Raw genomic sequence first — 25,720 nt, forward strand, 5'->3', positions numbered from 1 at the left:
TCCCGGATGACCGAGCTTCTCACCTTATCTCTAAGGGAGAGCCCGGACACCCTGCGGAGAAAACTCATTTCGGCCGCTTGTATCCGGGATCTCATTCTTTCGGTCACGACCCATAGCTCGTGACCATAGATGAGGGTTGGGACGTAGATCGACCGGTAAATTGAGAGTTTCGCCCTTTCGCTCAGCTCCTTCTTTACCACGACAGACCGATACAACGTCCGCATCACAGCAGACGCTGCACGGATCCGCCTGTCGATCTCTCGCTCCCTCCTGCCCTCACTCGTGAACAAGACCCCAATATACTTAAACTCCTCCACTTGGGGCAAGATCTCCTCCCCGACCCCGAGGGGGCACTCCACCCTTTTCCGACTGAGGACCATGGTTTCAGATTTGGAGGTGCTGATTTTCATCCCAACCGCTTCACACTCGGCTGCGAAACGTTCCAGTGAGAGTTGGAGAGCCCTGCTTGAAGGAGCCAACAGTACCACATCATCTGCAAAAAGCAGAGATGCAATACTGAGGCCCCCAAAGCGGACCCACTCAACGCTTCGGCTGCGCCTAGAAATTCTGTCCATAAAGGTGATGAACAGAATCGGCGACAAAGGGCAGCCTTGGCGGAGTCCAACCCTCACTGGAAACGATTCCGACTTATTGCCGGCAATGCGAACCAAACTCTGACATCGGCAGTATAGGGACCGAACAGCCCGTATCAGGGGGCTCGGTACCCCATACTCCCAAAGCACCCACCACAGAACCCCCCGAGGGACACGGTCAAATGCCTTCTCCAAGTCCACAAAACACATGTAGACTGGTTGGGCAAGTTCCCACGTACCCTCGAGGACACTGCTAAGGGTGTAGAGCAGGTCCACAGTTCCACGGCCAGGACAAAAACCACACTGCTCCTCCTCAATCTGAGGCTCGACCTCCCGACGGACCCTCCTCTCCAGCACCCCTGAATAGACCTTACCAGGGAGGCTGAGGAGTGTGATCCCTCTGTAGTTGTGTAACACACCCTCCGGTCCCCCTTTTTAAAAAGAGGGACCACCACCCCGGTCTGCCAATCCAGAGGCACTCTCCCCGATGACCACGCGATGCTGCAGAGGCGTGTCAACCAGGACAGCCCCAGAGCATCCAGAGCCTTGAGGAACTCTGGGCGGATCTCATCCACCCCTGGGGCCCTGCCACCGAGGAGCTTTTTAACCACATCGGTGACTTCAACCACAGAGATATTAGAGCCCACCTCAGGATCCTCAGACTCTGCTTCCTCCGAGGAAGGCGTGTTGGTGGAGTTGAGGAGGTCTTCGAAGTACTCTGCCCACCGGTTCACAACGTCCCGAGTCGAAGTCAGCAGCGCCCCATCCCCACTGTACACAGTGTTAGTGGTGCACTGCTTCCCCCTCCTGAGACGTCGGATGGTGGACCAGAATTTCCTCGAAGCCGTCCGGAAGTCGGCTTCCATGGCCTCACCGAACTCTTCCCACGCCCGGGTTTTTGCCTCGGCGACCACCGAAGCTGCGTTCCGCTTAGCCAGTCGATACTCGTCAGCTGCCTCTGGGGTCCCACAGGCCATAAAGGCCGGATCGGACTCCTTCTTAAGCTTGACGGCATCCCTTACTGCTGGTGTCCACCAGCGAGTACAGGGGTTGCCGCCACGACAGGCACAAACCACCTTACGGCCACAACTCAGATTGGCCGCCTCAACAATAGGGGCACGGAACATGGTCCACTCTGACTCAATGTCCCCCGCGTCCCCCGGAACATGGGAAAAGCTCTGTCGGAGGTGGGAGTTGAAACTCCTTCTGACAAGGGATTCCGCCAGACGCTCCCAACAAACCCTCACAATACGTTTGGGTCTGCCAGGACGGACCGGCATCTTCCCCCACCATCGGAGCCTACTCACCACCAGGTGGTAATCAGTTGACAGCTCCGCCCCTCTCTTCACCCGAGTGTCCAAAACATGCGGCTGCAAATCCGATGATACAACCACAAGGTCGATCATCGAACTACGGCCCAGGGGGTCCTGGTGCCAAGTGCACATATGGACACCCTTATGTTTGAACAAGGTGTTCGTTATGGAGAGTCCGTGACGAGCACAGAAGTCCAATAACAAAACACCACTCGAGTTCTGATCGGGGGGGGGGGGGGGGGGCGTTCCTCCCAATCACGCCCCTCCAGGTCTCACTGTCATTGCCCACGTGAGCACTGAAGTCCCCCAGCAGAACAAGGGAGTCCCCAGCAGGAGTACTCTCCAGCACACCCTCCAAGGACTCCAAAAAGGGTGGGTATGCTGAGCTCCTGTTTAGTGCATATGCACAAACAGCAGTCCCCACCCGAAGGCGGAGGGAGGCAACCCTCTTGTCTACCGGTGTGAACCCCAATGTATAGGCACTGAGCCGGGGGGCAATGAGTATGCCCACACCTGCTCTGCGCCTCTAACCGTGAGCAATTCCAGAGTGGAAGAGAGTCCAACCCCTCTCGAGAGAACTGGTACCAGAACCCAGGCTGTGTGTGGAGGCAAGTCCGACTATATCCAGTCGGAACTTCTCTGCCCCACACACCAGCTTGGGCTCCTTCCCTGCCAGAGGTGACATTCCATGTCCCTAGAGCGAGCTTCTGCAGCAGAGGATCGGACCGCCTGCTGCCCAGCTCACATTGCACCCGACCCCTTTGACCCCTCCTACGGGTGGTGAGACCATGAGAAGGGGGACCCACGTTGCCTCTTCGGGCTGAGCCCGGCCGGGCCCCATGGGTGTAGGCCCGGCCACCAGGTGCTCGCCAACGAGCCCCACCTCCAGGCCTGGCTCCAGAGGGGGGCCCTGGTGACCCGCGTCCGGGCAAGGGAAACTGAGTGCCATTGATTTTATTGATGATGTTTGGCATGGGGGACCCTGCCAGGGGCATAAAGCCCCAGACAACTTAGCTCCTAGGATCATTGGGACACACAAACCCCTCCACCACGGTAAGGTGACAGCTCACGGAGGAGGGATATAATAAGGGATAATGCGGTATCTCACAGTGTCTAAAATAGAGTCACTTTCAACTTTGTCATTTAAAAAAAAAAAGATGAGGTGCATAAGGGCCTAAAATGATATTCAATTTTATAAAAAAAAATAAAAATCCTCATCTCACCCCTCGGGTGGTGTCCGTCCCTCATTCAGCTCGGGTCCTCTACCAGAGGCCAGGAAGCTTGAGGGTTCTGCGCAGTGTCCTTGCTGTTCCCAGCACTGCACATTTCTGGACTGAGATGTGCGATGTTGTTCTGTTGCAACCACTCATCTAGTTTGGGGGTCACTGCCCCGAGTGCTCCGACCACCACAGGCACGACTGTCACCTTTACCTTCCAGGCTCTCTCCAGCTCCTCTCTGAGCCCTTGGTATTTCTCCAGTTTCTCGTGTTCCTTCTTTCTGATGTTTCCATCACTTGGGACCCCTGCATCCACTTCAACAGCTTTCCTCTGCCCTTTATCTATGATCACAATATCTGGTTGGTTCGCCATTACCATCTTGTCAGTCTGGATCTGGAAGTCCCACAGGATCTTCGCTCGGTCATTCTCCACCACCTTCGGAGTTGTTTCCCATTTTGACCTTGGGGTTTCCAGTCCATACTCCGCACAGATGTTTCGGCAGACTATGCCAGCCACCTGGTTATGGCGTTCCATGTAGGCTTTCCCTGCCAGCATCTTACACCCTGCAGTTATGTGTTGGATCGTCTCAGGTGCCTCTTTGCACAACCTACACCTTGGGCCTTGTCTGGTGTGGTATATCTGGGCCTCAATGGCTCTGGTGCTCAGGGCCTGCTCCTGAGCAGCCAGGATTAGTGCCTCTGTGCTGTCCTTCAGGCCAGCCCTCTTTAGCCACTGACAGGACTTCTTGAGATCAGCCACTTCAGTTCTGGTCCGGTGGTACAGTACATCCCGTGTAGGGGCTTGTCCTCCCATGATGGTCCCGCTTCCAGTGCCTCATCCTCTGTTCCCCATTGTCGGAGACATTCTCTGAGTACGTCATCCGTTGGAGCCTTCTCCTTGATGGATTCATGGAGCTTGGATGTTTCATCCTGGACAGTGGCTCTCACACTCACTAGTCCCCGGCCTCCTTCCTTTCGGCTTGCGTACAGTCTCAGGGTGCTGGATTCGGGATGGAACCCCCCATGCATGGTTAGGAGCTTTCGGGTCTTAATGTCCGTGGTCTGAATCTCTTCCTTTGGCCACCTTATTATTCCTGCAGGGTATCTGATCACTGGCAGGGCATAGCTGTTTATGGCCCGGGTCTTATTCTTGCCATTGAGCTGGCTTCTTAGGACTTTCCTTGTTGCCAGTTCGAGGTTGCCGTTGGCTTGTGATAGACCGAGGTACTTGTAGCTGTCCTCAATGTCTGCTATTGTTCCTTCAGGGAGTGAGACCCCTTCAGTGCGGACTACCTTGCCTCTCTTAGTCACCATCCGACTACATTTCTCAAGCCCGAATGACATCCCGATGTCGCTGCTGTAGAACCTGGTTGTGTGGATCAGGGAGTCTATGTCCCTTTCGCTCTTAGCATACAGCTTTATGTCATCTATGTAGAGGAGGTGACTGATCGTAGCTCCACTTCTGAGGCGGTATCCATAGCCTGTCTTGGTGATTACTTGGCTTAGGGGGTTCAGTCCTATGCAGAACAGCAGTGGGGAGAGTACATCACCTTGGTATATGCCACATTTGATGGACACTTGGGTAAGTGGCTTGCCATTGGCTTCAAGTGGGGTTTAACACATCCTCATCGAGTTCGCAACGAAGGCTCTTTGTTCACCTTATACAACTCCAAGCATTCAGTGATCCATGTATGTGGCATCGAGTCATAGGCTTTGCACAGGTTGGTATGCCGGGACCTGCGGTCTAATGCGACTGTTCTTGGCTCCTCTGGTATCTCTACCAATGCCCTTCTGTGCTTCGCTCATGTATTGATCCATGTGTCCACTTATCTGAGCCGCAATGATGCCTGACATGAGCTTCCATGTTGTGGAGAGACAGGTTATTGGCCGATAGTTGGATGGGACTGCACCCTTTGAGGGATCCTTCATGATCAGGATTGTACGCCCTTCGGTTAGCCATCCTGGGTGAGTCCCATCCCTCAGCAGCTGGTTCATTTGGGCTGCTAGGCGCTCATGGAGTGCTGTGAGTTTCTTTAGCCAGTAGGTGTGGACCATTGGCCTGGTGCTGTCCAGTTCTTCATATCTGAGACTCTTTCCTGTATGTCTGCCACTGTTATGGTAACTGGGTTCTGTTCAGGGAGGTTGCTGTGCTCCTCTCTCAGGGTCACCAGCCATTGTGCACTGCTGTTCTGTGCAACCTCCTTCTCCCATATGCCTTTCCAGTACCTTTCAGTTTCCAGTCTTGGTGGGTCAGCTCTGTTGTTAGGACCCTGCCACTGAGCGTACACTTTCGCAGGTTGTGTTGCGAACAGCCTGCTTATTTGGCTGGCCTCATTCTCTTTCGTGTACCGCTTTAGGCGGCTGGACATGGCTTGGAGCCTTTGTTTGGCGTTTCGAGTGCTTCAGGTATGGTCATCTGGGTGTACCTCTCAGGTATCGGCCTTTTCATCACACCTCACCGGGCCTCTGTCAATTGACTCACATCTTTCCGAGCCGCCTTGATCTTAGCCTCCAACCGTCTTTTCCATGGTGGGTAACGTATCTCATGGCTCCCATGGTTGCTCTTATCGCCAAGCATCTCGAGGATCACTGATGCTGAAGCGTATATCAGCTCATTGGTTTCCGTGATCGTTACGGTAGGGATCGCCCTCAATGCTGCATTCACACTTTCCATGAGACTTTCAGGTGGTACTTCACATAGCCGTTGTAATCGGTTTCTCGGTTGCCCAGCTTTCATTCTCGCCATGATCTTAGCTTTCAGGTCAGTTGCTGCCTCGCTCAGCATTTCATTCATTGGGGCTGGCCTCCCAATCTCATCATCTGCATTCATTGGGGCTTGCCTCCCAATCTCTGGTATGACCTCCTCCTCTGATCTGGCAGCCTGGGGCCCTACACCATGGAACCTGCGTTGTACCTCATCAATCTCAAGTTGTGACAGCCGTTGCCGTTTTTGGATGTTGGAACACTGAGCTCCTAGTTGTTTCGTGGTCAACCTTGACTGTGGGTTTCGAAGTAACCATTTAGCCCACATTCTCTGCATGTAACCCCTCTGACTAGGGTTGCTTGAGTAGTAGCAACAGAGCCATGTTATCGCATCTCACCCATCTCCGCTTTGTTCCTGTCGCCCATTTTTCATCAAGGTGCTCTGGTTCCCCAGCACCTGACGCAGACCTTGTTTGGCCGGGCGACGTCTGAGCCAGCATGTCATTCGTTTTATTGTCTCTCATCATTGTATGAGGTAGGCATTAGCGTGAAGGATCTTGCCCAAGGACCCACACTGGATGGTGTTATGTGCTCATTTTTTTGCCCCAAGTGGGATTCGAACCACCGTCTACTGTACGCCAAATCGATGCCTTACCAACTGAGTTATCCAGCGGCTCTTATTCATACATATATATATATATATATATATATACAGTATATATACATATATGCATTTGTGTTTTTCAACTTAATTTTACTTTAGCTATTTAAAACTAATAGTAGGCTGATGATATTTCTTGTAACCGCAGCTGCGCATTTCGCAACACAAGCAGATTGATCCCCTGAAAACTGCAACTGCTGCAATTTAGGAGCATTTCGCCTTCAACCCTGATGACAGGGATGGCAGCAAATGTCAATGAGGCTTTAAGCAAAATCTGCATGAAAATGGTAATGGTGAGAAATGGAAATACTTCAAATCTTCAGACTCCTGAGGAACAATAAAGCTATAAAAATGCTGTCAAGCATCGCCAGGGATTCCCTTGATTTAGTATATAGCACTACTTAATCAGGTTTCATTTTCTTCCTTAGACATAGAAAAAAGAAAAAAAGCCAGTCAGGGGTGGAAATGACAAAAGCCTGCCAGCCTCCAATGCGGAAAATGGCATCAGAAAACCAGGAATGATTGTCACCAAAAATGTATGTGCGCATGTAATAGGTATGTGATAATTATTCTCTGAAAATGTTACAAAGAAACTTGCAAAACTTTTTTTTTCTTCATTTCCCGTGTTAAAGTGCTTAAGCATATGAATGAGGCAACGCTTCCGACGTTAAAATAATCCCAAACCTTGTGAGTTTTGTTCTACTATTTTCATTCTGATGATCATATTTATATCCATGCGCACATAAATTTTGGTGACAATCGGCCCCGTTTTTTGTCCACAAAGTCACGAAATGTTTTGAGGCAAATAGAGGCGGCACGGCGGTCGACTTGGTTAGCACGACCACCTCACAGTACAGAGGTCGCCGATTTGTCGCCTGGCCTTCCTGTGAACAGTGTGCATGTTCTTTATTATTATTAAAATAACACATCTTTATTTCTATATTGTGATGATTATTAATCTTTTTCCACAAAAATTAACCACATTTTGGGGGGACCTAAATATGGACGAAAACTCACCTAACTTTTTTGGCACACTCATCAGGCCTGCTGAAAGATTTGATATTTTAAAGTCATTATAAAAGGTGAAAATGATTTTTTTTTTTGTGGCTTAATGAATTGAATTGTCATTTGAAAACTGCATTTTGTATTTCCTTGGGTTGTCTCAGTGTGATATTAAAATTGGTTTCATGAACTGAAATCCTTGTGTGTGATAAATATGCATAGAACACAGTAATCAGGGAGGGGGCAAATATTTTTTCACATCACTGTAGATATGCTATTTTAAAAAATGACTCTGTGTTGTGTTCTTGGCAAATGAAGTTGAGTAATTAGCCTTAATGATCAAGAGTGAAAATACCGAAAAATGGCTGCCGTCGTACGCTAGTACACAGAGGTAGATGCAATGTTTTAAACATTTTTCACAGAACTACATTGTAGATTTAGGTGAACAGAAACATATAATGAAGATATGCGAATGAAGGCGATCTTGGGTTTAGCTCCTCTTCTGCTGTAATGACACAATATATGTCCTGTTGTTCATCTGAGGTTGAGAATTTGACAGAAGCAGATGACTTTTTTCTTATCTTATTTTCATAGTACCGTATTTTCCACACTTAAATACGCAGTGGATTATGAAAATTTTCCAGAACAAAAATATCAGGAGGCTGAGGTATGTTTCTTATGGCAAGGATGGACCGGCGAATTATTTTCAAGAGGTCCTCATGGTATTGAGGCAGTGTAATCAATGTAGACTTCAAAGGACTGTATTTTCCACACTAAAAGGTGCACTGGATTATGAGGCGCACCTTCAATGAATGGCCTATTTTGTATTGTTTTTCATATCTTAAACGCACCGCATTATAAGACACAATCTACAATGCATCCATTAGCTGGAGCTATACTCAAGGAAATGCCAACAGAACGATCAGATGTCAGTAAAATGTAGGAGACTGGACTGTCTCAGAAGTGTTTGTTATTTATTCCTTTGTTGTGTATTCACAAACGAGGAAATCACAAAATAAATTCTGTAGGTGGGGGGCTATTGAATTTATTTTGTGATTTCCTCGCTTGATTCTCTGTTTTGATGCATTATTTTCTATTTTCGTAGTTTTTCGAAGGAATCATCAATTTCCGTTTTTTTTTGGAGGCTGTCTTTGAACGCCTCTCAAGTCGAACGGAAGAAGAGAAGGCACGGAGAGACGGACAAAGACGTACCTGTATTTGTTGAGACTGAAAACTAAAGTGTGAGCCTCTCCTTTTTTCGGAGCTGCAACAAAAACTTAATAAAGCAGTGACACAGTTCACGGAAACAACAAGTTATAACATTGTAAGCATGTCTTCAGCAAGGAGCTTTGGGGTCGACATATTACCGTAATGTCCATAAACAAGGCACACCGGATTTTAAGGCGCGCTGTGAGCTTTCAAAAGCATTAATGGTAAGCTTTTAGGTGCACCTTTTAGTGCGGAAAATACGGTATCGTGATACAGCCCAAGCATAGCACAATCTCACATGCACACACCTTGTGTCATCACCAATATACAGTAAAGCACGTCCGAGATGAGAAAAATGTATTACCCTTCAACCAGATCCATGGTAGATGAAACAACCTCAGCATACAGCAAAGTATGCCCCAGCAAAACGGCTGTTAGGTTATTACAGTAGGTATCCAAGCAGAACTTGTCCCAGCTCTGTGACTCAGGACAATCGGTGAAGAGTGAAAGAAAGCTGTCATGCAGAAAAGCACCATCTAGTAGCTCAGATTTGGGCATGATCCTGAGGGAGGCCTTTGAGATCATGAGAAGGCCATCTTCATTTACATGTGTACCTAGAAACTGAAGAAACTTAGCTTTGCCCTCCTGTGGGAAAGACAGAAAACAAGAAAACAATTGTACTATCAGCAGTTTATACAAACAGGATACAGAAAAATATACAAATCCAAAATATTTTTTTTTTGAGTGGGGTAGGATGTGCCAACTTTCTTTTTCAGGATCATGTCAGGAGGATAGTTCGGTGGACAGGTGGGGGAAGCAAACAAATATGTGAATATTTCAGGATACACTTAATTCCCTTCAAAATTATATATAATACATAGAGTACATGGAAATACCACTCAAATCGAAAAGTTTTGAGAAAAACATGTTTTACATTTTGGCACATACATGGGCACCTCTATTTTTACAAAATTAATTGGTTCTGGAAGAAATTTCTTAACTCGGAAATTTTGAAAGTCGCGTTTTCCATGTAAATGCCCTAATCCGTTCCAAGATCCCCCCCCCCCCAAAAAAATTCGGACACAAATGTTTTCTAAAGCATAAACATGCATCCAAATATGTAAGAAATACATGTCACAATTAGATTATTGCACAATAAATAAGAGTTGTACATAATGTAAAAAACAAAGAATAAAGAATAAAAATAATGGTGATTTAACTTTTAACTGTGTCCTCATCGTTTTTTACTCTCTTTAGTTCATGTTCTCTCTCAGAAGTGGTGTATTTATCGATCTACACAAATAGACACATACAGTAGAGGTCCTCTTAGCCAACGGGATACCAGGATGATGCCCAGTAATAGCCCATGGCAGAGCAGCTATAAGTATGTTGCGTTCAGGAAACTCGGAGCTGCGATAAGCAGACCAGATTGTATTTTTACCTTTCATACCTTGAAATTTCTTTCGTAACAAGAGGCAATATTTTCCTGTTGAGGTGTTTCATAACTTGAAAATTTCGCAAGAAGAGATGTTTGTAAGTAGAGGTACCACTGTACATCTTTCAAAGGTCCATTGCAATAAGTACCTTAGGAAAAAATATAGACCCTAAAGTGTCGACAGAAACCTTGGAAGTAAATTCCAAAAGCAACAAATGACACATCATCTGAGATTTTTTCCACCTCAATATCATTTGTCACCTTCGCCCCTCACTTTCTTTCAACGACGCTCAAACCCTCATCCACACCTTCATCACCTCCCGCCTTGACTACTCCAATAGCATCCTCTACGGCAGGGTTCCCCAACCGCCGGTGCGCGGACCGATACCGGTCCGCAGGGCATTTGGTACCGGGCCACACAGAAAGAACTTGCCTTAATTCCGTTTTATTTATTTCGGAATACGAAAGATGTTTTATTTTGAAAAATTACCGGATTCTCCGTGACACCCGTCTGTGTCACGCTTGACTCACGTCAAACCACGCTTCTCCCTCACGTGACCGATTACGCTAAAAACTAAACGTTGGAGGTCGCAAAATGAGTTAAAAAACTGCCGGATATCGCAAATGACGGCGGCCTTAAAAGTAAGTTCGAGACAACTGGATTAAAGTTATGGCTGAATACTCTGAGATCGCCACAATAGCACGGTTGCTATTTCCGACATCCTACCTGTGTGAGGTGGGGGGTTTCTGCAGCAACGGCGACTAAAACAAAATTACGAAGTAGACTGGACATAAACCACACACTTGAGGTGTCATTGTCTCCTATTACCCCGAGATGGGACCGTCTAGTTGCAGAAAATCAAGCTCGGGGCTGTGGTGAGTTGTCATTTTCATGCACTTTGAATTTGCGTTGTATCGTATTTTGAAGGCAATAAACATTACCATAGCGATCAGTGTTGCGGCCAGATTAGACGCTCCTTGTGTTTATTATTATATTTCGAAAACACCACAGTTTTCATGTAGCTCATAGCATATTATTTTGTTGTATTAATCCACCACATCTTAAATCCCGGTCCCTGAAAATATTGTCTGACATAAACCGGTCCGTGGGGTAAAAAAGGTTGGGGACCCCTGCTCTACGGTACAACTTCCAAACTCCTCAATAAACTACAGTACATCCAGAATGCCACCTTCTCACCCACACCCGCACTCGTGATCACATCTCCCCCATCCTTAAAAACCTCCACTGGATCCCCGTTCCCCAGCGTATTCAGTTTAAACTCCTCCTACTCACCTATAAAGCCCTTCACAATCAGGCCCCCTCCTACCTCCTTCACCCATCCACTCTTGCAACCTCCGCTCCTCGAAGACAAACCTCCTTGCCATCCCCATAACCAGGCTCAAAACCTGGGGGGAGCGAGCCTTCTCTGTCGCCGCCCCCACCCTCTGGAACTCTCTACCACAACACATCCGCAACTGTACTGACCTCCAATCTTTCAAATCGTTTCTTAAAACTCATTGTTTCCGCAATGCTTTTAACACCTTTTAATCTCTTTCACCCATTTTTGCTTTGTTTTTCTTCTTCTAAATCAGCCATCTCCTTACCTCTGCGTTCCGCGTCCTAGACGCACAATTTTCCCGCGGGACGCACAGTTCCAAATAATGTGCGTTTTTGAGATGCAAGAAATTTCTCAGTCAAAACAAAACAAAAAGAACTACGGCAGGCCTGAGGATTTCACTGTAACGATCGTAACCGGTAGAGTGTCGTTTCCTTAGCGTAATTTTGACGGTACCGAAAAATCGTTTAACCATAAAAGTCACCCCACACGAGTTGACTGTACGCGATCAAATCTCTCCTGTGTGATCAACACGATTTTACTGTGCCTGTATGTGTGTTTGTGGTGTGGTGTGTGAGTGTGTTTCTTCCAATTTACTTTCGTTTTGTTTTCAGTGTTGGGGGGACGCAACAGATAACGTTATGTGCGCACGCGGGTTGCTATTTTAGTCCGCAAACTGAGGAATCGCGCGGATGAAAGTTTGAGATGGAGGCGAAAAAAACTCACAAACGTCTACTAATTACGATATTTAAGAAATGTGAATGCTTGTCTGATTTTTCGTATGAATCGTCCAAAGGGCGTATCACTAAACTCACCTGTGACGTATGCACAGAACACAAGAGCGAGATACGACGGGAGGCACGATTACTTGGCAAGTTGGTCATTAGATCTTTAGGCTAATCGCTATGAAAAATATTATGAAACAATCTTGGTTATTCTATAATTTACTGGTTGTAGCATGGTAACTTTAGGAATAAAACATTCGTCACAAGGTGTAGTAATGCTAATGTTAACTATTGGTAGAACTAATGATGACGTGTGTTAGATTCTTTTGTCAAATTGATCGTCGATTACACATGCATCGTCTTGGGAAGAGGATGTCAAGCCACATCAATACTTACCTGTATTAATGATTACCAGTAAATTACTCTTTGCAGTGTGAGAGTGGAAAAAATACTCAGATTTTGTGGTATGCTGTATTCATGATGCCATATGGGTACACCATAATTTTATCCATTTCTTTTTTGGAATAAACCTGGAGTACACAGCTGCTGATGTAATGTTCATTGTTAATGCATAGTTTTCAAACATTTACCCTTGAAACATTATACTTTTGAGTTTCAGAATTCTTGATTATGAATATCAATCAAAATAGAAAAATGTGTTCCAATGATGAACGTTTACGGAAGCCAAAATTAGTTACCGTGGTTTCCCATTGCGTAATCCGAGGAACTGAAAAACGGTTACCATGAATTTCCGAAATCCTCAACCCTGCAACTGAATTATTTACATTTTTGCAGCATTTGTTTATAATTGTATGTATATGTTGTTGTTTGTGTTATTATCATATGCAATTGAATACGGAGACCATTTCAGAATTCGAAATTTGGGACTCTCTAAAAGCATAATGGGACTCATACTTTTCTGATGAGCGAGTCCTCGCTATGGGTAAACTGTAAAATTATCACTGTAAATGTGTTTGTTTTAAATCATGTATGCTTGGTTTTAAGTGTACATTTTTATCCTGTGTTTTAAACTCTTGTAAAGTGTCTGAGTATGCTGAAAAGTGCTTTCAAAATAAATGTATTATTTTTTTAACTTTTGAGGAAGTTTGACCTCTCAACCCAAAATAAGAAAGCGCCAAAATATGAGTATTTCCACATCATTTAGAGTCTGTTCCATCCAGCGTCATAACTCATGATCAGAAAGGTTTTGTTCGGCATATACACTCATCCATCCATCCATCTTGTATCCGGGGCCGGGTCGCGGGGGCAATAGTTTTAGCAGGGAAGCCCAGACTTCCCTCTCCCTAGCTACTTCTTCCAGCTCTCCCCGGGGGATCCAGAGGAGTTCCCAGGCCAGCTAGGTGACATAGTCTCTCCAGCGTGTCCTGGGTCTTCCTCGGGGTCTCCTCCCGGTGGGACATGCCCGGAACACCTCACCAGGGAGGCGTTCAGGAGGCATTCGAATCAGATGCCCAAGCCACCTCATCTGGCTCCTCTCGATGTGGAGGAGAAGCGGCTCGACTCTGAGCCTCTCCCGGATGACCGAGCTTCTCACCCTTCGAGAAGCGGCTCGACTCTGAGCCTCTCCCGGATGACCGAGCTTCTCACCTTAATTCTAAGGGAGAGCCCGGACACCCTGCGGAGAAAACTCATTTCGGCCGCTTGTATCCGGGATCTCGTTCTTTCGGTCACGACCCATAGCTCGTGACCATAGATAAGGGTTGGAACATAGATCGACCGGTAAATTGAGAGCTTCACCCTTTGGCTCAGCTCCTTCTTTACCATGACAGACCGATACAACGTCCGCATCACAGCAGACGCTGCACCGATCCGCCTGTTGATCTCTCGCTCCCTCCTGCCCTCACTCGTGAACAAGACACCAAGATACTTAAACTCCTCCACTTGGGGCAAGATCTCTCCCCCGACCCGGAGGGGGCACTCCACCCTTTTCCGACTGAGGACCATGGTTTCAGATTTGGAGGTGCTGATTTTCATCCCAACCGCTTCACACTCGGCTGCGAAACGCTCCAGTGAGAGTTGGAGAGCCCTGTTTGAAGGAGCCAACAGCACCACATCATCTGCAAAAAGCAGGGATGCAATACTGAGGCCACCAAAACGGACCCCCTCAACGCTTGGGCTGCGCCTAGAAATTCTGTCCATAAAGTTTATGAACAGAATCGGTGACAAAGGGCAGCCTTGGCGGAGTCCTACCCTCACTGGAAACGATTCCGACTTACTGCCGGCAATGCGAACCAAACTCTGACATTGGTGGTATCGTGACCGAACAGCCCGTATCAGGGGGTTCGGTACCCCATACCCACGAAGCACCCTCCACAGAACTCCCCGAGGGACACGGTCAAACGCCTTCTCCAAGTCCACAAAACACATGTCGACTGGTTGGGCGAATTCCCACATATCCTCGAGGACCCTGCTCAGGGTGTTGAGCTGGTCCACTGTTCCACGGCCGGGACGAAAACCACACTGCTCCTCCTCAATCTGAGGCTCGACTTCCTGACGGACCCTCCTCTCCAGCACCCCTGAATAGACCTTACCAGGGAGGCTGAGGAATGTGATCCCTCTGTAGTTGTAACACACCCTCCGGTCCCCCTTTTTAAAAAGAGGGACTACCACCCCAGTCTGCCAATCCAGAGGCACTCTCCCCGTTGACCACGCGATGTTGCAGAGGCGTGTCAACCAGGACAGCCCCACAACATCCAGAGCCTTGAGGAACTCCAGGTGGATCTCATCCACCCCTGGGGCCTTGCCACCGAGGAGCTTTTTAACCACATCGGTGACTTCAACCACAGAGATAGGAGAGCCCACCTCAGGGTCCTCAGACTCTGCATCCTCCAAGGAAGACGTGTTGGTGGAGTTGAGGAGGTCTTCAAAGTACTCTGCCCACCGGTTCACAACGTCCCGAGTCGAAGTCAGCAGCGCCCCATCCCCACTGCACACAGTGTTCGTGGTGCACTGCTTCCCCCTCCTGAGACGTCGGATGGTGGACCAGAATTTCCTCCAAGCCGTCCGGAAGTCGGCTTCCATGGCCTCACCGAACTCTTCCCACGTTCGGGTTTTTGCCTCGGCGACCACCGAAGCTGCGTTCCGCTTGGCCAGTCGATACCCGTCAGCTGCCTCTGGGGTCCCACAGGCCATAAAGGCTCGATAGGACTCCTTCTTCAGCTTGACGGCATCCCTTACTGCTGGTGTCCACCAGCGAGTACGGGGGTTGCCGCCACGACAGGCACCAACCACCTTACGGCCACAACTCAGATTGACCGCCTCAACAATAGAGGCACGGAACATGGTCCACTCGGACTCAATGTCCCCCGCCTCCCCCGGAACATGGGAAAAGCTGTCGGAGGTGGGAGTTGAAACTCCTTCTGACAGGGGATTCCGCCAGACGCTCCCAACAAACCCTCACAATCCGTTTGGGTCTGCCAGGTCGGACCGGCATCTTCCCCCACCATCGGAGCCTACTCACCACCAGGTGGTGATCAGTTGACAGCTCCGCCCCTCTCTTCACCCGAGTGTCCAGAACATGCGGCCGCAAATCCGATGATAAAACTACAAAGTCGATCATCGAACTGCGGCCTAGGGTGTCCTGGTGCCAAGTGCACATATGGACACCCTTATGTTTGAACAAGGTGTTCGTTATGGACAATCCGTGGCGAGCACAGAAGTCCAATAACAAAACACCACTCGAGTTCTGATCGGGGGGGCCGTTCCTCCCAATCACGCCCCTCCAGGTCTCACTGTCATTGCCCACGTGAGCATTGAAGTCTCCCAGTAGAACAAGGGAGTCCCCAGCAGGAGTACTCTCCAGCACACCCTCCAAGGACTCCAAAAAGGGTGGGTATGCTGAGCTGCTGTTTGGTGCATATGCACAAACAACAGTCAGGACCCGTCCCCCCACCCGAAGGCGGAGGGAAGCAACCCTCTCGTCTACCGGTGTGAACCCCAATGTACAGGCACTGAGCCGGGGGGCAATGAGCATGCCCACACCTGCTCTGCGCCTCTCACCATGAGCAACTCCAGAGTTGCAAACTCCACTTGGAGATGGACTTTAATTCAGTTTAAGGTTTTCATCCGGTACACAATTCTAAGGTTGGATTGTCCAAACTTCTTCAGCTCTTTGTTTGACAGGTGTAAGCTGGTGGCTAAAACATTGATGAATATGTTTTAGTTATGCCCCAGTTTAGAAAGCAGCCATCTCGTTACCTCTGTGTCCCGCGTCCTAGACACATAATTTTCCCGCCAGACGCACGGTTCCAAATAATGTGCATTTTTGGGACGCAAGGAAATTTCTCAGTCAACCCCCACCCCAAAAAGAAAAACTACGGTAAATCTTTTTTCCCAACAACGAACGCAGTTTGACAATCGCCGCTATTGTTGTTTTGATCTTGCCTTAAGTAATCTTGTGTGACAAGATTTCCGTTCTCGCGAGACGAGATTGTCAAAAATCGGCCTTCACCCCTTGGAAAGCAGACGATTGCCAAGTTGTGTAACGTTAAGACAAGTGTTGCCAACAAGTGTTGCAAAAGTTTATTGCGGAGATATGAACTCAAAGACTGAACCATGGGATGAAATAACTACAGTAAATATTCTCTAGTACGGACTCGTGTTTGCGCTGTCCAATTTGTCCTGATAACAGAAATTCCTCATTTGGGAAATGAGCATGGTACATGTCCTTTATGAACCTGCAAGTATGTTGACAAAATGCATGTGTAACAACACAATCAATAAAATACAAAAATATACTGTCCAAAACTGTTTATATAACAAAAACTGCAATACAGGTGTATCCCAAACAAATCACATCAGTAAAATACATACAGTATTTTAATGTTTATTTTTTTCTGTCTTGGGAAAAAAATGTGTATTTTGGATTGTTTTGTTGGATGCATTCTTTGGTTTATGACAATGTTTGCCTGCGTGTCATACAGTTTTCTTGCTAGTTGCAAGTAACTGTCCCGTTGATCACCGATGTCTGGTAATTCTGGTGCATACTGAAGGACTTTTGTTGCCATTTGCATTGCTTCCTTGCTGGATGCTGGCTTGTCATCAGTTGAATCGATGCCTTGTTTTTTAAAGTTTCGTAGATTTGCGTCTTTCCGACTCCAAGTGTCTGCTGGATGTTTTTAACTTTGTGTCCGACCTCGCTCAAACGGATGCATTTCACTCGCTCCGCGACAGTCGTTACAGTTCTTCTACGTTTCGATGCGATGATCTACACAACGTAAGTAAGGTTAAAATCTTTCGCAATTACAGTAAAACGCACGCCAATAAAAAGTCGCTTACACGTCTTCGTTTCGAATCTGATGAATGAAAACGGCGAAGCGAACACGTTTCTTCGGTCATGTCGAGTGGGTGCTGCTTTTAAGCTAGTGCCGCGTTCTCCAGGACGTAAGTGAATAAAGTTAAAATCATTCACAATTACAGTAAAACGGACGGCAATAAAAACTCACTTGCACGTCGTCGTTTAGAATCTGATGATTGAAAAACGCGAAGTGAAAACTTGTTTCAGCGTTGTGTATTTTCCGTCGCATTGGGTGGGCGTTACGTGTATTTAAGCTCCCGCGGCATTACACCTCCATCTGGGGTACGGTTAGTGGAATTTCCGCTTACGCAAGTTCCGGTAACATGTAATATCGTAGTCAAAATATTAATGCATAGGTTTTTATTCCGGGTGAAGGATATTCTTTTCCATAGAATTCCGGGGATGGGAATATTTACTGTATTCTCAGCAAATCTTGTATGCCTGAATTATTTCAATTTTTGCAGCATTTGTTTATAAGAAATAAACCTATTATCAATGTATATTGTTGTTGTTTGTGTTATCATCATATGCAATTGAATAAGTAGATCATTTCAGAATTCGAAATTTGGGACTCTCTAAATGCATAATGGGACTCATACTTTTCTGATCAGCGAGTCCCTGGGACTCACAAGGATCAAACTGTAAAATTATCATTGAGAAAGTAGTTTTGCTGGCGGGGTTGCGGCTGGCTACTGGAGGATGGAAGATCGTGGCTTTTTTGCTAAACTTTTGGCATGACACTTAATCCTTTTGAGGTGGAAGGAAGCCTAGTCACAATCTTTGACCAGAAGTGTTGACAAACCTCAGGTTTGAGAAAATTAGACCCCGAAACTTTTCCTTTATTTATTTTTTTTCAATTTTGTGTTCTGATGTGTAACAGCAGGCCATGTGAGAAGAGAATAAAAGTCGGTTCAGTCACAATCCAGGGAGGACATTTTCCAGTTTATCTTATTTGGACATAGATAAGTAGATTAAACCACACGGGCTTCAAAGCTCTCCCACCTGACCAGCCCTCAATGACAGTCTCAACCCCTTTTTAAAGGAATACACCTGAGCTGCAGGCCAATCAGGTCAGTGCTCAGCAATTAGCCATCCATAGATGGTCGCAATTTCCTTCGCTGAAACAATCAGCTTACCACAAAACACATTGAGCACAGCAACAGTTTTGGATGGAGAGGAATGTGCACCTTTCTCCCCATCCAAAATCCACTGCATTTGTCAGTCATTAGGATGGGTTATTTGACTTTATGAATGCTTGTCACGTTACGCACGAAGCAGGAAAAGGGAACTGCTTCGTACGTAACAGAGAAAACGAAAATAAGTGGATCCCCGAAATAGCAGACACCGACAAGGACTTCGTCTAAACAATAACATTTATTGTAAACAAAAAACACCGTCTAATAAATAACAGAAAGCGCTGGTAAAAACGAGAACCAGGAAAATAAGGAAACGCAACAACAGAAAACGCTTGCAGAAAACGGCAAGGAAATACGAATAAGCAATTATTAGTACACGTAGGCGCTTAGCCTAATCCCCATGGGAAGAAGAAAATGTAACCAACAGTAAATGGTAATCGAACAATAATTTGCGAATATGAGCAACAGCAGTGGCACGGCATGCAATACTCCGGCAATGAGTCGACCGCCGGAGCGCCTAGATATAGCAGGTGCAATCACTGACAAATAGGCAGCAGGTGTGCAGCCGGCAGAAATGAACACGTGCCACCTGCTGCCGAATACGGAACATGACACTGCTGACCGCAAACAACTTTTGGTGATGCACCACGATAGGTTAAAATTACCCTGCTTTTTTTGTGTGAAAGTGAAACTGCTAGGATGCTTAGTGTACAGTGTACACTCACACAAAAAATATTAATATATAAATTAACAACATACGCATTGACATGCATATCTTGTCTTTCCTTATTTCCCCCTACATTTTCTCCTGGACTTAAATTATCCTCAGAAGAGGATAGTTTGAGCATGTTTTTTCCCCCTTTTCCCTCTCCCTCCCTAGTGGTTTCCTTTCTGAACTAAGATCTCGGGGCACTGTGCACACAGCGAGTACCGACAGGCCCTTTGCACTGTATCCCAAGTTCGTCATTGTTTTTCATGTTTCTTGTGCAGAGCGTGCCTGTTAAGTCCTAATTGCCCCACGGGGATAAATAAAGTTTTCTGAATCTGAAAATCCCTCGCAATCGACTTCAGAACAGGCCACGGGCTACCTGTCATTTGCGATCGACGTATTGGGTACCCCTGCCATAAATTGTCTAGAGTAGTCAGACAAAGAAAACAAGGACAAAAGCATGCATCTTCATGGTGGTTCTAAAAAAAGTAATTTGATCCTTACCTGAGAGGTAGACAGAAGGTAAATTGGACTTGGTGATGGGGTTTGTGTTTGCTGGCAACTCAGGCCAAGAGAGGTGAGGATTTCTGCTAGGACTTGATAATGCAGCATATTATTAGCCTTTAAACCATCAATGCCTTCATTTGTCAAGTTCTGTAAATCTGGAGTGTTTTCCAAGTGGATCTGCCAACAGAAAACATATAACAAGGATTGACACAAGATAGTTGCCTTACTGTCAACTGCCCAACAAGGGAAAATAACACAAAATTGGTTTGATTCAAAGGTGAAAGACAATATCCCTCCGTGAGCCATCATCTTACTGTGGTGGAGGGGTTTGTGTGTCTGAATGATCCTAGGAGTGAAGTTGTCTGGGGCTCTATGCCCCTGGCAGGGTCACCCATGGCAAAAGAGGTCCTAGGTGAGGGACCAGACAAAGCACTCAGTGTCCAATGCCCGGACGCGGGTCACGGGGGGCCCCTCTCTGAAGCCAGGCCTGGAGGTAGGACTCAGTGGCGAGTGCCTGGTGGCCAGGCCTACACCCACGGGGCCCGGCCGGGTTCAGCCTGAAAAGGCAAAATGGGTCCCCCTTCCCATGGGCTCACCACCCATGGAAGAGGCCAAATGAGTCGGGTGCAATGTGAGCTGTGAGCAGCTTGGGCTCTGGTACCAGCTCCCTCGAGAGGGGTTAGACTCTCTTCCACTCTGGAGTGGTCCATGGGGAGAGGCATAGAGCAGGTGTGGGCATACTCATTGCCCCCGGCTTAGTTCCTGTACATTGGGGTTCATATTGGTGGACGAGAGGGCTGCCTCCCTCCGCCGGGTGGGGGCGTTGGGGGGGGGGGGGCTTTCCTGACTGCTGTTTGTGCCTATGCACCAAACAGCAGCTCAGAGTACCTACCCTTTCTGCAGTCCTTGGAGGGTGTGCTGGAGAGCGCTTCCGCTGGGGACTCCCTTGTTCTGCTGGTGAACATCAATACTCACGTGGGCAATGAGAGTGAGATCTGGAAGGGCGTGATTGGGAGGAACGCCCCTCGCCGATCAGAACTCGAGTGGTGTTTTGTTATTGGACTTCTGCGCTCGTCACGGATTGTCCATAACGAACACCTTGTTCAAACATAAGGATGTCCATATGTGCACTTGGCACTAGGACACCCTAGGCTGCAGTTCGATGATCGACTTTGTGGTTGTATCATTGGATTTACGGCCGCATGTTTTGGACACTCGGGTGAAGAGAGGGGCGGAGCCTTTCAACTGATCACCACCTGGTGGTGAGTTGGCTTCGATGGTGGGGGAGAGTTGCCGGTCAAAGCTGGTAAACACAAACGTATTGTGAGGGTTTTTTGGGAGCGTCTATAGCGGGATCCTCTGTCAGGAGTTTCAACTCCCACCTCGGCAAAGCTTTTCTAACCTCCCGGGGAGGCAGGGGACATTGAGTCCGAGTGGGCCATGTTCCGTGCCTCTTTTGTTTAGGCGGGCAATCTGAGTTGTGGCCGTTAGGTAGTCAGTGCCTGTCGTGGCGGTAACCCCCGAACTTGAATTTGTTAATGCAGTACACAAAAAGAAACATGCAATTGGAATATTCATTGATCTCAAAAAAGCATTTGATACCATAAATCACCCACTTTTACTCAAACTGGAGAAGTATGGAATCAGTGGAATAGCTGGAAACCCATTACATAATTATTTAACAGGACAAACTCAATATGCAAATACAGGTGAACATTTCTCTGATAAATTTGGTGTTGCTTGGGATGTCCTTCAGGGATCGGTGCTTGGACCCCAGCTGTTTAACTAAACATAAAAGGACCTATTTAATGTACTGAAATGTTTAAACTAATATTGTTTGCAGATGGAACAAACATATTCAATAGTAGTGACAAATATAACAAACTTGTGAGTACAGAAACTCAATAAAATTAAAAAGTGGATGGATCATAAATAAATTTGACTGTAAATAAAACAAAAGTATTGATATTTGGTGACTATACAAGTAGCCCAGAATTGATAATACACAGGCGGTGTACAACTAAAAAATGTTCATTAATCTAAATTCTTGGGAGTAATAATTGAGAACAAATTGTCATGAATTGCCAACATCAGACTGATAAGAATAAACATTTCCAAAACATTTTCTCTCAATCATGAATAAAGCAAAGCAATTCCTACATTATTTTGCTCTCAGAATATTATATTGTTTCTTAGCACTCCCATATCTCATATATTGTGTTGAAATATGGAAATAAGTAAAATAAAAGATTGAATAAAGCAGCACATTTACAGCAATTGCAAATGGTGACATGGCGATGTCTCTTTTCTTTTTTTCTATGTGTTTGTATTTATTTATCACACGGTTGTTTGACATTTCAGAAAAATTTAATGTTTGTGCTGGCCTGCCCAAAAAAAAACAAAAAAAAAAACAATCATTCAATCATCGAACATTATTTTCAAGACATCTCACCTGACACAAGACAGCTTCCCCTCCATGCTCTCCATGGGTTACCCTGATGATAACCATATCCTTCTGATTTGGACCATCTTTGAGTTCCCCCCAGAGCTCCAAATTCCCTGATCGCAGGAAATCTCCGACAAAGACTTTCCCACTTGCCAATACGCTCAGTTCAAGTTCTGCGCTGTCCTTTCGTGTGAAGCTCAGTCTATGCACTTGCCCGGCTTGTTGGTCTCTGTTCTCTAGATTGATACCTGCAGGGCACAGGGAGGAAGCGAGCCCCAGGACCCTTCCACCATGGCTCAGGTAGCTCATAAATCTTGTGTGAAGCTGGGGGGTGAGCACTTCCTCCTCTGCGAGCACCAATAGCCTAGAATTTTCCATCCAGGGTTCACTCAGGACTTGATGTGGCTGAAGAGAATATATAATGTACATTTCCATGTTGAGGCACTCAGTTAAAACCTGATGAACTGCTTTAAAACGCTCTTTGCTACCATTTGTGTACACCACAACATTTGGCATTTTGTTGTTGAATTCAAATCCATTGCTTTTGCAAAAATAACTCTTGACATCATGTTCAAAGCCATGAGAAGTCTCATCCTCATTATCCAGACACAGTGAGTGATCATAAGGGATATCTAAAATGTTCTCTACTGAAGTATATTTGACGGAGAGGATTGTGCTATTCTCTAGCTCCAGACATTCATGGCAGCTTGACAGGTGAAGAGAGTGCCTGTGGTTCTTCATGTTGTGCTGATTCCCCAAGAAATTATCCTCAGAGTCTGGACCTTGATCTTGTCTGATGCACGTTGGCCCTGATGTCGGTAGTTTTTCTTGGTTCTTCTTCGCACAAGGGGCAAAAAGTACGTTACTTTTACAGCACTGAGGGTGCTGGAGGCAAGGCAACACATGACAAGGCAAAGGTTGACGGTTTCCAATCTGAGTGTTGTCGAACAGAATAGACTTTACATTCATGGGCTCCTCTGGGCACTGAATCAGCTCACTAAGAATAGATTCATGGAGGATGATCGCTGGGTAGACAAAGAAAAGATATACCATAAGTCAAATAAATACGTTTAGACCATAGAAAATATTCATTATTATTTTCATACAAACTAACAATGGTTAACTACAGAGATACATACGGACAATCTTTGATGGCACAAGCCCATTATCCAGTTGTAGGCGATCCTCTAAAAAAGCTACGGCCAGTCGACTGAAATCATCAACGCTGGCCTGAGCCACTGCACTGAATGGCTTGCCAGGGCTACAGGCCAGAGGTTGGCAAAAGTCTGACCACTTCAGCACCTGTAAAAGTTGACGTTCCTGTCATAAAAGCAGTTCAATTAGGTACATTAGGACAGAATAAACAATGATACTTTGAGTTATTTGAGTTCCGAGCAATCGTTTGGTAAACTTTTTGCTTTGTATTGTGAGCCAAAATTAGACTTACGAACGTGCTTCAAAAACATTGCCGCTCGAGTAAAGTGGAAAAATGTGGAATGTATTCAAAAAAAAAAAAAAGTGTAGCGGGGGCAACTCAGCTATTTACCGCACAATGAACTCATAAAATGGCGATTATGTGTGATGTGTGTGCCAAGTTTGATATTTTTATTTAAAATTTTTTTTTTTTAATTTTTAGAAAGCAGTGCAACGCCAACAGCACTGGGTGAAATAAAAAGCTTCGCTTTTAGTTTATATCTTGAAAATCTTTACCTTAAGCAACTCCTGTTTCAAGGGAACCTGATCAAATATCTAGGATGACTTCTTTACAATAGGACCTGAATGAAAGGCCAAAAATTGATCCAAATTTGAAAGAAAATTTATAATGGTAGACTTCCTGCTCGTCGAGCATACGGCCCCAGGAAACTTTGAAGGTGCTGGGCTGTGACACGTCTTCAAATGTCCATAGATCTTGTTGAAACAGACAACTGGGGCTGTGTAAACCGGGTTATGGCATGCGATAATAGGTGAGTGGATGTGACTATTTGGAGGACCATATGTTTCATTCAGAAGTTGGAAAATTCATCAATGTTGACCAAAAGTGTGACATTATTAAAATGGTCATTTAATAGAAAGAAAAAAACAAAGAAGGAAAAAAATGGAACTAAGTATTGCCTGTGGCCTTAGCGAATCAGGACACAAAATACTCGTGGGGTGTCAGGAAATGAGAGGTGCCATTTTCACCTTTGTGGCGTCAAGGGCTTGCCGTGTGATCCATTTCACTCTTTTCTGACGGGACATGAACGGGAGCAGACGTATTTGTGGGGCTGTGTTAAAGAGGTGAGATAGTCGTTCTACGAAGGGAGTGTGCTCAGAGGCTTGAAGGTTAGCGTGTTGAGTTTAAAACTACTTGTTTAGTTTCTTTCTTTTGACGTCAATCAAGCATTGTTCTTGGCTAATGTCGCTGTTAGCCTCACTTACATCAGGATTACGCTGACCGTGTTAACATTATTGGCGCCTCGTTCAACATTCTTCTGGTGAGTGTACATGGATGTGAATAATGTCCCACAGTATGTATTACTGACAGTAGTTATTTTATTGTCGAAGTTGATGTACTCTCGGCCCATCTAGGCCTTAGGCTTTTGCGGAGGTTGTGATCGAGGACAGCACTGGAATTAACGTGCTGTCTGTGGAGTAATTTCCACTACAGTGCCCTGAATTCCGAAGTGTGGGAAAAGGAGTACAATGGTGGTAGCGAGCTAACCAAAAACCGAACACGAGTAATGTATGATGTCAGGACGATATGGTAGGATAAATTCAATTCATGAGTTAGATTTACAATTGAGAAAAAAAAAATCTCACACCGGTGTTGAGAAAGATGATAAATTATTTTGCTTTGAAGAAAGTACAACTGGGAAACTGAGCTTAAGTTGTATTTATTTTTAATTATGTTGTCATGTATTTATGTTAAATATAAAATTTCCACAGTTTTTTATGAGTGTTGTCTTGTTTTCTTTGCCTCTGCCACTCCCTGTTGACATAATTGGCTCCCGTGAATCGAACCTATTATCACTTTTGATGGTCCAAAGAGCAACCTGTTTGTCCAGACTAGAGTTTCATTATCACAAATAATTATAAAACAGTTGTTACAGCTGGTTTGTTATCACTTTCAAGGTGGTGCTAGTGAGTCAGTTTGTAAAACGCTCAAAATAAACGAATAAAATATTGATTATTTTGCGATTGTGTTGCTTTGATGAATGTATCGACCATCCAAATTAAAGTAATTTTTCTTAGCAAACGTGTCGCCACAGCAACAGTGTTTGGTGAAATAAAAAGACTTTGCTTTTCCTTTTCATCTTGATCTTAAGATGTAACATCCATAGTTTCAAGAAAAAAGTAGTTCTTCAAAATACGACCTCAACTAAAAAAAAAATCTAAAATTCCTGCTGAATTTCAAACAAAATTCAAAATGG

At 45.9% G+C, this 25,720-nt stretch overlaps 1 protein-coding gene across 4 annotated transcripts in view; it reads right to left on the reverse strand.

Moving 5' to 3' along the window:
* hlcs (holocarboxylase synthetase (biotin-(proprionyl-CoA-carboxylase (ATP-hydrolysing)) ligase)) overlaps positions 1-25,720 on the reverse strand; it is a 68,954-nt gene that overhangs the window by 23,360 nt on the left and 19,874 nt on the right. For 3 of the 4 annotated variants that reach the window (XR_015102991.1, XM_086130472.1, XM_086130475.1), the window contains exons 3-6: positions 23,450-23,630; positions 22,317-23,335; positions 19,862-20,041; positions 9,063-9,343 (exon numbers count right to left, since the gene is read on the reverse strand). Coding sequence is in view for 3 of the 4 variants with exons in the window: in XM_086130472.1 (XP_085986598.1) it covers positions 9,063-9,343; positions 19,862-20,041; positions 22,317-23,335; positions 23,450-23,630 (1,661 nt within the window). In the remaining variant the exon portion in view is untranslated. The remainder of the gene's footprint in view (positions 1-9,062; positions 9,344-19,861; positions 20,042-22,316; positions 23,336-23,449; positions 23,631-25,720) is intronic. The other variant, XM_086130473.1, reaches the window with a different exon arrangement.

This window comes from Hippocampus guttulatus, chromosome 15 (genome assembly GCF_054856545.1).
Source record: "Hippocampus guttulatus isolate MCC_2025c chromosome 15, RoL_Hgut_1.0, whole genome shotgun sequence".
Classification (NCBI taxonomy): Eukaryota; Metazoa; Chordata; class Actinopteri; order Syngnathiformes; family Syngnathidae; genus Hippocampus; species Hippocampus guttulatus.